This window comes from Gymnoscopelus braueri, assembly GCF_963280865.1.
Source record: "Gymnoscopelus braueri genome assembly, chromosome: 9".
In the NCBI taxonomy this organism is placed as follows: domain Eukaryota; kingdom Metazoa; phylum Chordata; class Actinopteri; order Myctophiformes; family Myctophidae; genus Gymnoscopelus; species Gymnoscopelus braueri.
The window spans coordinates 55,104,067-55,118,697 of NC_137610.1; the positions used below are offsets into that span (position 1 = coordinate 55,104,067).

Below are 14,631 nucleotides of genomic sequence, written 5' to 3' on the forward strand. Positions count from 1 at the left end.
GAAACGAGTGAAACTAAATGTAATGCCTACAATACCAACTAAGTGCTTGTCAGGGGGTCCCCAATTCAAATATGATTAATTTGGGGGGTCGTGGCCTAAAAAGTTCAGGAACCGTTGGCCTAGTCAATACCTGAAAGTGTGTTCAAACGCAAATTAAACAGAAAAAACTAAACCAAACTGAATCTTACTAACGATAATCTGACGAACCTTTGGGGTCCTCGTTGTCCAGGGTCCACGGTTCGTCGGCGTCAAAGTGCACGTCTCCGCCCGTGCCCGGGCCCGGGTAGTAGGCGTGCGCCAGCGACCCGCCCTCGCCGTCAAACAGGGACATGTCGCCGTGGAAACCAGAGGCAAACAACATCAGGATGTCTGCCAGCGGGCCCTGGCTGCCTGTGCTGTTGTTGATGTTGATGTTGTTGTAGTTGTTTTCGGCGGGGATCTCCTCGAAGGTGAGCGGTGTGACCCCTCTCCAGACGTCGAAGGCCCGGCGGAGCGCGGCGAGGACGCGCTCCTCACTGAGGGACGTGGGGAACTGCTGGGTTATTATACTGAGAGAGAGAGGGAGAGAGAGAGAGAGAGGAGATTCAAAAAAACATATGCTCACTGTCGTGGTGGAAATCGTCCAAAACCGTTACTTTTCAGGGAAGAAAAATTAACCTGTGGATCCAGTGTAGTTATTATTTAGTCACAAGCTCTTGTTAAAGGCGTAGTATGTAACTTTGCCCCGTGTTTACATAACAAAACAATAAATACCAGTGGTGTAAAGTAACTAAGTACATTTATTCAAGTACTGTACTTAAGTACAATTTTGAGGTATTTTTTACTTTACTGGAGAATTTTCAGTTTTCTGTACTTTTACTTCTACTCCACTACATCTCAGAGGCAAATATTGCAATTTTACTCCACTACAATTATTTGAAAACTTTAACGTTACTAGTTAAAAGGATTACATTAAATATACATTAACCACTTTAGCCCTATTTTATACATAGGCAATTTGAAAATAGCTGATCTACAAGCTCACAACACGTTGCATCGCGACGCGTTGTGAGCTTGTAGATCGGCTATTTTCAAACATTTTAGCACTTTTTCCTTTTGGTACTTTAAGTACATTTTGATACCAATACGTTTGTACTTTTCCTTTTTTAAGTACATTTTTAATTCTGGACTTTTACTAGTAACGGAGTACTTCGACATTGCAGTATTGATACTTTTACTTAAAGGAGGAGTTCACCCAAAAAATTACTTATTTTCTATCAATTGCACACCCCATGAAGCCTTGAATTCATGGATTTATTTAGTTTTTTGTCGCATTCCTAAGCCAATAATTTGATGCCCGGGTGTATTTCCGGTAGGAGACACAAATAATCTACTTTGTGTCTCCTACCGGATACATTAGCCGGTAGGAGACAGGAATACAATTATTGGCTTAGGAATGCCACAAAAACACAAATAAATCCATGGATTCAAGGCTTCATGGGGTGTGCAATTGATAGAAAATAAATCATTTTTTGGGTGAACTACTCCTTTAAGTAAAACATTCGAGTGCTTTTTCCACCACTTGTGATAACCAATAATAATGATAAACGGTCCCATCATCCTACCTGTATGTGAGCTGGTCTTTGTCCTACCTGTATGTGAGCTGGTCTTTGTCCTACCTGTATGTGAGCTGGTCTTTGTCCTACCTGTATGTGAGCTGGTCTTTGTCCTACCTGTATGTGAGCTGGTCTTTGTCCCACTGCTGTCCAGTGAGCGCGTAGCGTCTCTTCCTCGCTCCGCCGTCCGTCTCGTCCGCCTTCTTGTCAGGCAGGCCGCAGCGAGGCCGACGCATAGCCCTACACACACGCACACGCACACACACACACACACACACACACACACACACACACACACAGTCACACAGTCACACAGTCACACACACACACACACACACACACACACACAGTCACACACACGTCACTTTTTCAGTGGTATCAGTTGAAGGCTAGCCTCGGAAACCCAGGCTTTTTTTTTTTGTTACAAAAGAAAAAAAGCCTGGGGGAGCGATGCATGAACGATGGTCTTGGACCTTGTTATCTCCTAACCAATCAGAGTGCAGAGGGGCGTCGCTCTAAATTTGGTGACGTCAGCGTGCTCCGTGCACAGGCCGAGGGGGGGAGGGGAGGGGAGGCGGGGACATAGATTGGTGAAGCAATAGGAAGCCACGCACAAATCCAGGCGGCTGTGTTTGGGTCCGCCCTTCAAGACCATGGATTGAGCTCGTAGCCTCAGGCTAGTTGAAGGCAAGACAGAGAGTCTAATGCTTAATTTATGCTCCGTCCCATGACGGTGCCTTGTGCCGAAAATAGCTAACATGGTAACATTGTTTACTCTGTCGCTACAACATGGACCGCCCTGGGGGGCGGTGGACGGTCCTGAACGGCAGATGGATCTTGCAAGTTAGATCCAACTTAAAGTACCACAACACCCTGACACTCCACTGATTAGAAATGTGTTCAGGCTGGGGGGGGACTGCATGTTGTGTTTTGGTTTGTCTCGTGATGTGTAATAAATAATGGGGGTGACTTTATATGCAATGACTTTATATGCAATGACTTTATATGCAATGACTTTATATGCAATGACTTTATATGCAATGACTTTATATGCAATGACTTTATATGCAATGACTTTATATGCAATGACTTTATATGCAATGACTTTATATGCAATGACTTTATATGCAATGACTGTGGACATATGCTATTGAATTATCCCCAATAAAAAAGTATTCAATTTTTTTTTTTTACAATTATTCACCTGCCATGATTATGAAATAATGATCAGCTCCATTGTGTAGGTCTATTGTGCCCTGAGATTGAGTTCTGACACAGAAAAGCTTAACACCAGCGAAAATTAAGAGATATTTCCACACCAAACATCCAGGTCACACTGATAAACCAGTGGAGTTGTTTTTTTTTTTCAAGTAAAGAGGCGGAACTGCAGTGCCCAGTGGTGTAAAGTAACTAAGTACATTTACTTTACAAGTACTGTACTTAAGTAAGTAAAATGTTGAGGTATTTTTTACTTTACTGGACTATTTCCAATTTTCAATACTTTTACTTCTACTCCACTACATCTCTGAGGCAAATATTGTACCTTTACTCCACTACAATTATTTGAAAACTTTAGTTACTAGTGACTTTGCAGACATAAATTATTATATTATGTTATGAAATAATGATCAGCCCCATTGTGTAGGTTTACTGTGCACATTGTCGCGTTGTGAGCTGCTATAACATTTTAGTACTTTTTTGGTACTTTAAGTAACATTTTGAACAGAGGCCTTTTACTTGTAACAGAGTATATTTATATTGTGGTATTGTTTCTTTTACATAAGTAAAATATCTGAGTACTTCTTCCACCACTGAAATAAAGAGATATTTCCACACCAAACATCCAGATCACACTGATAAACCAGTGGAGTTTGTTTTCCCAAAGTAAAGAGGCAGAACTGCAGTGCCAACGTGGGGGTCAGACCGTCAGACTACTGGAGCTGCAGGATTTCCGGACTACAGCGATCTCTGGATCATGGAGCTTCTTTTCAGCTCCCGGAAGGTAGCGGTAAACACTGGCACACTGGAGGTTCAGCGGAACGTACCGTATCTGGTGGACTTTTAACCACATAGGCAAAAATTTGTCAAACACGTGCGAACGTTCCGCGAAAATAGCAGATCTACGAGCTCACAATGGATTTGGTATAGAGGGAGAAGAGGGCACCTTTAAAGCAATAAACAGCAGCGATACGCTCGTTAGCCAAGGTAACACAATGTGTTGCATTCATTTGCGACACGTTGTGAGCTTGTAGATCTGGTATTTTCAAAGTAGAATAGAGGTCATGGATTTATGAAAAAATTTAATATGGAGATACAAGGTCTCTGTCTGACAGCGACAACAATACATACGTACAATCTAACTTGTACTTTCTTCATGAGGTCGGCATTCATGCTGTTTATGGCCAGATATGGTCGTTTCATGTGTCATGCATAAAAAAAGCATCATCTGTGAACGGTCTACTTTTGAGAGAGACTGACAGATACAGACAAACCCTGCCCCCCCATCTGTCAGATGGGGGGGCAGGGTGCATTTTAAAGATCTGTTCTGGCTTGGATCAGTGGAACTACCCGTACGTAGTATACTTTAAGTTCCTATCTATCGGTATTACAATGAACACACATTTTTCAAGGGTTTAGAGAGAAAAAAATATATTTTTGTAACACTATGTTCTAAATATCAATGTCCTTACAGCCCACCAGGTCGGTAATCGGTGGTCCAGCACAGTGGTTCTCAACCAGTGGTCCGGGGACCACCGGTGGTCCTTGAAGAGATTCCAGGAGGTCCCCAGCTAAATGATGGAGAGTTGGTAACCAAATGGACCCTTATAGATCTTTAACTCTTGAGTGTAAAATGTAACAAAATGGACCCTTATAGATCTTTAACTCTAGAGAGTGTAAAATGAAACCAAATGGACCCTTATAGATCTATAACTCTTGAGAGTGTAAAATGAAACCAAATGGACCCTTATAGATCTTTAACTCTAGAGAGTGTAAAATGAAACCAAATGGACCCTTATAGATCTTTAACTCTTGAGAGTGTAAAATGAAACCAAATGGACCCTTATAGATCTTTAACTCTTGAGTGTAAAATGAAACCAAATGGACCCTTATAGATCTTTAACTCTTGAGAGTGTAAAATGTAACCAAATGAACCCTTATAGATCTTTAACTCTTGAGAGTGTAAAATGTAACCAAATGAACCCTTATAGATCTTTAACTCTTGAGAGTGTAAAATGTAACCAAACGGACCCTTATAGATCTTTAACTCTTGAGAGTGTAAAATGTAACAAAATGGACCCTTATAGATCTTTAACTCTTGAGAGTGTAAAATGAAACCAAATGGACCCTTATAGATCTTTAACTCTTGAGAGTGTAAAATATAACCAAATGGACCCTTATAGATCTTTAACTCTTGAGAGTGTAAAATGAAACCAAATGGACCCTTATAGATCTTTAACTCTTGAGAGTGTAAAATGAAACCAAATGGACCCGTTAAATTATTATTAAACATCTGCATCACTTAATTAAATAATTGTTATTTTGACCAAAGTTTGCCTGTTATCTCTCCTAAGGTACCAACACCAATACAGCATGGATGGAATTGTGGACAAAACCTTATCCAACGACAACAAAATATTAAAAGTTTTGGGTCTGAGAGTCTAAATCTCATCATACGGTGGTTCCGTGGCTCAAATGGCGAATAAATAATGGGCCTTGATATGAAAAAGGTTGAAAACCACTGGTCTAGCTTATACAGTACTGTACGTGAATCCATCTTACCTGAGAGTATCAGCGTTCATCTCCCCTGTCACCTCCAGGCCGTAGAAACGCTGCATGTCGGCGACGGCTTTGGACAGGATCTGAGCCGACTGCATGGTGGACATCTGTCTGCTGGCCTGGGACAGGTAGCCGAACTGACGCAGCCAAGACTGAGGACAGAGCAGCAGAAACACAATGTGTTGTCTATGATGGCATGACAGAAATGCGGACGCTAGGTTGAAAGTGGTTAAAAAACAATAGCTCTAATGTGGATATCGGCTGAATGGTCTGGTCTCAGCACATTTCAGAATCATTTGTCACACAGTTTTATAGTTGTAAAGAAGTTGGCGAAATGTATTTTTCCACATGCACGCTCCATTGTTTTGTAGAATTCCATGAGAAGAGAGAGGATTGAGTGACTGAATACTGCATTAACAAAATAGCACAGAGGTACAATTATAGAATAATGCTAAAAGTATAACACAAAAAGTCCACTGTGGTCTTGCGTAGGACAGAGGTAGTAGAGTTTGAGCAAAGGGAAAGAGATAGAAAGCAAGTTAAATAAAAGATAAAGATATATTCATACAGATAGTATATGTGATAGATAGCATCATATGCAGATATGCACGTTATTTAAAACGTGGTGGAAAAAGTACTCAAATGTTTTACTTAAGTAAAAGTATGAATACTGCAATGTAGAAGTACTCTGTTACAAGTAAAAGTCCGGAATTCAAAATTGACTTGAGTAAAAGTACAAAAGTATTGGTATCAAAATGTACTTAACACATTGACTGCCAAGATATTAAACATAGTTTTCTATCCCCGTGCCGGCGTATAATTACCTCAATCCGATGATATTTGAAACGCCGTGGAACCGACATTGTGTAAAAAAAACACACGGAAAAAGTTTCCTGTGAGTAGACGGAAGGATCTGTGTATCCATGGGAACAACAAGTTTCCAACCGTGATCCGCCATTTTGGAGCTTTGGTCCGCTGAAAACGGGTGGTTTTCAATGGAAAAAAAAGAAACTGAGTTACAGCCGTTTTTCTGAAAATCCCATCATTGGGGCGGATGGAAGTGACGTTTTTTGGAATGACGTCACATCCACATTGTTCTTCTCTGAGAGACGATCGATCATTCCAAAGCTGTGTTAGGTCGCCCCTTGTGGAATTTTCCCCCAAAAATGTAAAAACGAGTTAACTCGATCTAGGCAATCAAGCGATGGATTCTAAAAACGAGTTGACTCGATCTAGGCAATCAATGTGTTAAAGTACCAAAAGTAAAAGTACTAAAATGTTTGAAAATAGCTGATCTACAAGCTCACAACGCGTCGCGATGCGACGCGTTGTGAGCCTGTAGATCGGCTATTTTCAAATAGCCTAGGTATAAAATAGGGTTTAAAAGTGGTTAATGTATGTTTTATAATGTAATATACTGTAGTACAGTACTTGAGTAATGTACTTACACCACTGGTGATGGCGTATATACAGCAGGTGTGTGGTATGTGTGTTATTTAGAAACATTAGCATTGTATGCATGGAACCCTTGTGTGTGTACTATGTGTGTGGTGTATGTGTGAGGGCACTGTGTATGCGTGTGCATAACAGCCACGGTGAAATGTAAGTCAAGTAAGGGATGGTCGAGGGTCAATGGCTGTCTGGTGGCCAGGAGAAAGAACATCTGAGGGCGTAAAGGGAGGGAGTTAAAAAGAAGAGAAGAGAAAGCAGAGATACAGGCCAGCTGGCTTCCATTAACGTTACAGCATTCTTGTGCTCAGCTGGACCTCTGCTCGCAGCCAGCTGAGATAACCAAAGAGACCAGAGAGAGGCATGTCAGCTTTGTTAGCCTGAAAATGGCTTCTTTTCAGCAAGCACCGCCGTCCTCAAACAATGGAGCATAACAACGTTGCTGTCTGGCAGAAACCTCTCCATATTCTAAGTGTTCTAAAGTTCTAATATTCTTGTGTTTCTTCGTGAGGCAATTCTTAAAAATGTTTTCTAAATCCTTTTTTTTTTGTTGAAAAAATTTAAAGAAAAATGTTTTCAATATTTTTCAAAAATAGCAGATCTACAAGCTCATAGCGCGGCACAGAGTGCCGCGCTATGAGCTTGTAGATCTGCTATTTTAGCCAAAGAAATCTAAAGTGACACCGATGTGTTCCAGGTCTTAATGGGTTAAAGGGATAGTTCACCCCAAAATGACTTTTTTCCTATGGATTAGTCACCCCATGGAGACTTGAATTCATGGATATTTCTTTTAGTTTTTGTCTCATTCCTAAGACAATAATTTGATGACCGGCAGCGGTTCCGGTAGGAGACACAAAGAGTCTCCTTTGTGTCTCCTACCGGGACCGCTGCCTACCCGTCCGCTGGTCATCAAATGATTGGCTAGATGGGTGAACTATCCCTTTAACGCCCTACTTGATCGCGCCACAGAGTCACACAAAAGCATCAAAAAGTAGCAGATCTACAAGCTCGAAACGCGTCTCGAAGCGACTGCGCTTTTTGAGCTTGTAGATCTGCTATTTTTGAATGTCCAATCCTGAAAAGTGACAGTTTTGCAGGGGATAGGAGAATGGAAGAGCTGCCGCCGATGCATGTAGTATGAAAGCTACATTATTTGTTTGTACGGCGTAATTCACATGTTGATAAAACATAGTCTAGTGCATTTGGTTCTCAAAGTGGGGTCCGGGGACCCCCAGGGGTCCTTGAGGGAGTTCCAGGGGGTCCCCAGCTAAATGGTGGATAGGTAGGAAGGAACCAAATAGACCCTTTATGGGTCAGAGAGTGTATGGGTCTGTATGGGCCTTATGGGTCAGAGACCCTTATGGGTCAGACAGTGTACAAATGGAGCCAAATGGACCCTGACGGGTCCATTTGGCTCCATTTGTACACTCTCAGAGTTAAATTAGCATTGATTTTACAATATAAATTGGGGTCCCAGAGATTTTAAATTACATGGGGGTCCGTAGTCTAATGAATGCATTTCAAACTGAGGGTCCTTGAAATTAAAATGGTTGAGAATCACTGCTAGAGCCGTGAATATTATTCTCTTATGGGGGCCCCCTGGCATATCTTTTCAAATGGGGGTCCGTGGGCTAATAAGTGTCAATTTGGGGGTCCTTGACATGAATAAGTTTCATGTTTTTCTGCCCCCAGAGCAGAAAAACAGCCATAAAACAGTGCTGCTGCTGCTGCTGCTGCTGCTGCCCTGCAAGAGTTCTCACCAGAGGAATACAAACACACACCACGTGCACAGCTTGCATTGATCCATGCATGCATGCATCAATGCCAGTGTGCTTCCTTTGGCCTGTGATCCCCACGGCCTGGCCTGGTCAGAGGAAATAATATATGACTGTATGCATACAGATCACACACACACTAGAACAGAGGTTCTCCATTTTTTTTTGGACTCAGGGCACCCCCCCTGTGAATACATTTTTCATCCACAGCACCCTGAATGACAATGGGCCCGATTCACTAAGCCAGTGGTTCTCAACCAGTGGTCCGGGGACCACCAGTGGTCCTTTGGGGGGGGTACCAGGGGGTCCCCAGCAAAATTAGTTAACATAGCGTCACAATCATGTTTAACCACTTAGCTTTGGCTATTCAAAAATAGCAGATCTAAAAGCTTTAGATCTGCTATTTTTGAAAAATCTTGAAAATGTGAGCATATCTTTGAATATATATAATTTTTAAAGCAAACATTTTTAACTCAAATCTTTGCTTCTGGGGGGTCCCTGGCACAACACATTTTCAGTTGGGGGTCCGTGGCTAAATGTATATCAATTTAGGGGTCCTTGGCATGATAAAAGGTTGAAAACCACTGCACTAAGCTGTTTACACCCATATTTTGAGTGTAAACAGCTTTATATGGTCTTAAATGGGGAAGTGGAGCAATGCAAAGGATCTTCCATATGAACGAGCCTCTGACCTTCTGGAAAAAATGAAGAACAACTGTGATTCGCACATATCAGGGATGTACACACCGCTTTGTGAATTGCACGTCGGGTTTTGCATAGAGAAAATACACTCTCCTTTAGACATTTTATTTACACCCATATTTACACTGATATTTACGACCAGCTTAGTGAATCGGGCCCATTGTACGTAAATATGTAAATCTTTCGCCCTAAGTTACAGCATTATGTGTCACGAGGAAAACTTGAGAGAATGTCCGTTTCCATTGGGACAGATTGAAAACAACTTTATACTTGACGTTTAACCCCGTCATCCCTATTCTGGGGGGTAGCATTCACCAAAAAAATAGCAGATCTACAAGCTCACGATTGTGACCCACTTTGAGAAACCCTGCACTAGAGACAGTCAATCAGAGTAATCGATTTAGTTGATTATAAAAGAAATCGATTTGAATTCAATTTGTTTATATAAAAAAGCTTCTGGAGAACTTGATACAGAATGCAGTAATCCTTAGGAAAATAATCATATAATGTGATTTTCAAATTGTAAAGCAAGCCTCAACAAATCCTGTCAGGACATAATTCAAGATGCCAAGCCAAACGTGCTGCATGCCTGTACAAGAAACTCATATTGTAGACAAAGCTTTAGGGTACAAATAAGTTACCCCCCCCCCCCCGCGCACACGCACACACACGCACGCACGCACACACACACACACACACACACACACACACACGCACACACACACACACACACACACACAACAGTCTGCTCATAGAGCAGCTCAGGAACTCCCACATTCTCAACAGATTTGCACTTTGGACAACCTTGCGGAAAGATTGATTCATTTTTAGACAGTTATCATCTGACTTCTTCACTTTGAAGAGGCCACTGGTGGAAGAAGAAGTACTTTTTTTCCCCCTTTTACTTAAGAGTATCAATACCATACCATAATGAAATGAAAGTAAACGTCCTTTATTCAAACTTTTACTTGAGTAAAAGTACAAACGTATTGGCATCAAAATATACTTGAAGTACCGATCGTAAATGTACTCATTACGCAGAATGTCGCATTTCACAAAGTGTTTCGAAAGCAGCCAATCTATGCAAGTTGCAGGCATTGTGAACTTGTTTATCGGCTATCTTTGAATAGCCGAACTGTATGAAATAGAGCTTAATTGGTTAATGTATGTTTTGTAATGATCTAAATCTGCAATGTAACTAGCCTGGTTCCAGACGAATCTGCCTTTGCAAAATTGCATCGCACTTTAGCCCTCGGCAGATTAGGTCTGGCCCCCCTCCATAGAGATTCCATTTCTCTCCCTCCGCAGTTGTGGGGAACCAACCAGGGCCCAGTATCCAAATGTGGGCGGGCTTATCACCTTATTTGGAGCAATGACGTACAAGGAAGCACTGTTCTGATTGGTTCGTGAACAAGGAAGCACTGCTCTGATTGGTTTAGGTCTAACCAATAGAGTCCGTTTGGATCTTTTTGTAACCGCCCTTGGGAAAAAATCTATGGTTGATAGGGACCAGACTAATATCCACGCAGTGTGTCGTGTGATATTGTCTGGCCACGCGAGGCTACAATGTAACTAGTAACTAAAGTTATAATTGTAGTAGAGTAAAAAGTACAATATTTGCCTCTGAGATGTAGGCTAGTGGAAGTTGAAGTATAAATGATTGGAAAATGTTGGAAAATGGGAATATTCAAGTAAAGTAGAAGTATACCTCAAAATTGTATTACAACTAGTACACTACTTGAGTAAATATACTTAGTTACTTTGCACCACTGATAGAGGCAGTGTTTGTCAGTGTTCTCAACCAGTGGTCCGGGGACCACTGGTTGAGAACACCAGTGGTCCTTGAGGAGATTCCAGGTGGTCCCCAGCTAAATGATGGAGAGTTGGTAACCAAATGGATCCTTATAGATCTTTAACTCTTGAGAGTGTAAAATGTAACCAAATGGACCCTTATAGATCTTTAACTCTTGAGAGTGTAAAATGTAACCAAATGGACCCTTATAGATCTTTAACTCTTGAGAGTGTAAAATGAAACCAAATGGACCCTTATAGATCTTTAACTCTTGAGAGTGTAAAATGAAACCAAATGGACCCTTATAGATCTTTAACTCTTGAGAGTGTAAAATGTAACCAAATGGACCCTTATAGATCTTTAACTCTTGAGAGTGTAAAATGTAACCAAATGGACCCTTACGGGTCCATTTGGTTTCATTTTACGCTCTCAAGAGTTAAATTATTGTTAAACATCTGCATACTTATTAAAGAATTGTTATTTTTGATCAACGTTTGCCTGTTATCTCTCCTAAGGCACCAACATCAACACAGCATGGATGGAATTGTGGACAAAATCGTAAGTCTTTAGTTGGGTCTGAGAGACTAAATGTCATCAAACAGTGATTTGTGGCTCAAATGCCCAATAAATAATGGACCTTTATATGAAAAGGGTTGAAAACCACTGGTCTAGGTGCGGTGCCTGTGTGTGTGTGTGTGTGTGTGTGTGTGTGTGTGTGTGTGTGTGTGTGTGTGTGTGTGTGTGTGTGTGTGTGTGTGTGTGTGTGTGTGTGTGTGTGTGTGTGTGTGTGTGTGTGTGTGTGTGTGTGTGTGTGTGTGTGTGCGTGCGTGCGTGCGTGCGTGCGTGCGTGCGTGTGTGTGTGTGTGTGGGTGGGTGTCTGTGTGTGTGTGTGTGTGTGTGTGTGTGTGTGTGTGTGTGTGTGTGTGTGTGTGTGTGTGTGTGTGCACCATGCAGCATGTGTGTGCCACATGGGCATATCTGAGCTCATTCATGTGCCCTCTCTCTGTAAGAAGGTCAAGAGGTCCAAAAACATTCACATAAAACAACAGACCACCTGTTGGATTTGACAACATGAAGATGCTGAGTGACGTATTTCACTGATTATGAACCGTTCTAATGCATTAAAGCCATGGACCCCGATTTGATACTGGACCCCTGAGGGTCCATTTGGTTCTATGTTGTACTCTCTCTGAGTTATAGACCCCTGAGGGTCCATTTGGTTCCATTTTGTACCCTCTCTGAGTTAGACCCCTGAGGGTTCATTTGGTTCCATTTTGTACCCTCTCTGAGTTACAGACCCCTGAGGGACCATTTGGTTCCATTTTGTACCCTCTCTGAGTTATAGACCCCTGAGGGTCCATTTGGTTCCCAACTAATTAATTTAGCTGAGGACCCCCTGGAACCCCTTCAAGGACCCCTGGGGGCCCCCAGACCCCACATTGAGAACCAGTGACTTATTTACCACCAATAATAATATAGGCTTTTAAGAGAATGTGGATTTTACAGTAAAGTTATTATTTCCTAAAAATTGCAGTTTTACAGTTTCTTACAGGCTGTTGGGAAAGTTAAAAGTTATATTACATCACTGAAGTACATTTGTTTTGTATCTGTATGCTACTTGCATTGCAATGCATTGATATATAAAAAAAAGGAAAGTGTAGTTTGTAATTAGTACTTTTGTCTACTTACGTGTTTTTAAAAGCAAGCGCTTTAACTCAAGTATACATTTGACAGAACAACTTTGACTTAACATAGTTAAGTCATATTTGAACAGGAACATACTTTGACTCAAGTAGCCTACTGGAGTCGAGTACTTTTGTTTGTCCACCACCCAGTATACCCTTATAGTGGTTCCGAAAGGGTCCATGTATGGAGTGGTGGAAAGTAACTAAGTACATTCACTCAAGTATCTCAGAGGCAAATATTATACTTTTACTCCACAATTTTTTTTTGAAAACTTTAGTTACTAGTTACTCTGTAGATTTTGATTATTATTACAAAACCACTTCAGACTTAAATGCATACTTTGGCAATTCGAAAGCAAATCTACAAGCTCACTGCTATTATCTAAAGATTCTTATACATTTTACACATTTTTGAAAACTTGTGAAATGGGACATTCTGCATAATGAGTACTTTTGGTACTTTAAAGGGGAAATCCACCCATTTTCAATATTTAACTATGTCATTAATATAGCATAAAGGAGTTGTGTGGAAATAAGAAAAAATTAAAAAAAAAATTAACATTGCAAAAAAATTTAACATTGCAAAAAAATTAACATTGCAAATTACACTGTGATGACTCATCATGGTGTAATTTGCAATGTTAATTTTTTTGCAATGTTAAATTTTTTTGCAATGTTATTTTTTTTTTTAATTTTTTCTTATTTCCACACAACTCCTTTATGCTATATTAATGACATAGTTAAATATTGAAAATGGGTGGATTTCCCCTTTAAGTGCATTTAGATGCCAATACCTTTGTACTTTTACTCAAGTACATTTTTAACACCGAACTTTGTAAAAGACATTTTTCTACAATAGGGTTATTGATACTTTTAAGTAAAACATTTGAGTACCTGTTCCACCACTACATGTATGTGGGGATACCCATACATACACATACCTCAGCATTGAGGCTGTCCTCCACATCAGCCTCCACTGTGTTCATGCACAGGATCAAAGCCCAGGTGATGATGCTGCTGTGTCTGATCCACCAGGATCCACAGGATCCCTGCTGTGGGGATGATGATGATGATGATGGAGCCATCTTCTTCTACCAGGACTTCTTCTGAGGACAGATGTTGCTCAAACAACCAGATGCGTCAACACAGGCTGAACTTCAGAGCTGTGGAGAGAGAGATCACTGAGTTGCGTCAAGACGCACCGAGGATCTTTAGCATCTTGGTATAAAACTGTGTCAAACCGTTGCCCCCCGCGACCCGACTCCTGATAAGCGGTTGAAGATGGATGTACCTTTACTCAATCAATCAAGTATTCAATCAATCAAAAACGGAGAGAGGTCCAGGATAGAGCGCTGTCTCTGTGCGCACAATAGACTGACATGCTTCTTTCAAACTACTATCTGTGATCTATGTTTGTGACCCATTGTTTGGGTCAGTGAGCCGTTCATTTACATCCCGAATAATAGGTCTGGTCGGTGGACTCCATAAGTCCATAAAGTGTGCTGGTTTAGTCTAAAAGGATTGTGGAGGATCGTGCAGTAAGTTGTGAGTCCAGGTCCAGACTGATCAGACTGACTGACTGTGCTGTGGGGAGTGGGAGGAGCAGTGGTGGATAAAGTACTCAAATTCTTTACTTAAGTAAAAGTACCAATACTGCAAAATAAAAAATACTCTGTTACAAGTAAAAGTCCAGAATTCAAAATTTACTTGAGTAAAAGTAAGAAAAGTATTGGCATCAAAATGTACTTAAAGTACCAAAAGTAAAAGTACTAACATGTTTGAAAATAGCAGATCTACAAGCTCACAACGCGTCGCTTTGCGACGCGTTGTGAGCTTGTAGATCGGCTATTTTCAAA

The 14,631-nt window shown here is 41.0% G+C and overlaps 1 protein-coding gene across 1 annotated transcript in view; it reads right to left on the reverse strand.

Moving 5' to 3' along the window:
• The window catches only part of LOC308091696 (matrix metalloproteinase-15-like), a 41,310-nt gene extending 26,977 nt beyond the window's left edge, over positions 1-14,333 (reverse strand). Inside the window, exons 1-5 of the mRNA XM_080437373.1 lie at positions 14,067-14,333; positions 13,717-13,938; positions 5,376-5,524; positions 1,713-1,835; positions 208-548 (exon numbers count right to left, since the gene is read on the reverse strand). Of these exons, the coding sequence (XP_080293499.1) occupies positions 208-548; positions 1,713-1,835; positions 5,376-5,524; positions 13,717-13,860 (757 nt within the window). The 5' untranslated portion in view covers positions 13,861-13,938; positions 14,067-14,333. The remainder of the gene's footprint in view (positions 1-207; positions 549-1,712; positions 1,836-5,375; positions 5,525-13,716; positions 13,939-14,066) is intronic.
• Positions 14,334-14,631: the final 298 nt, after the last annotated feature.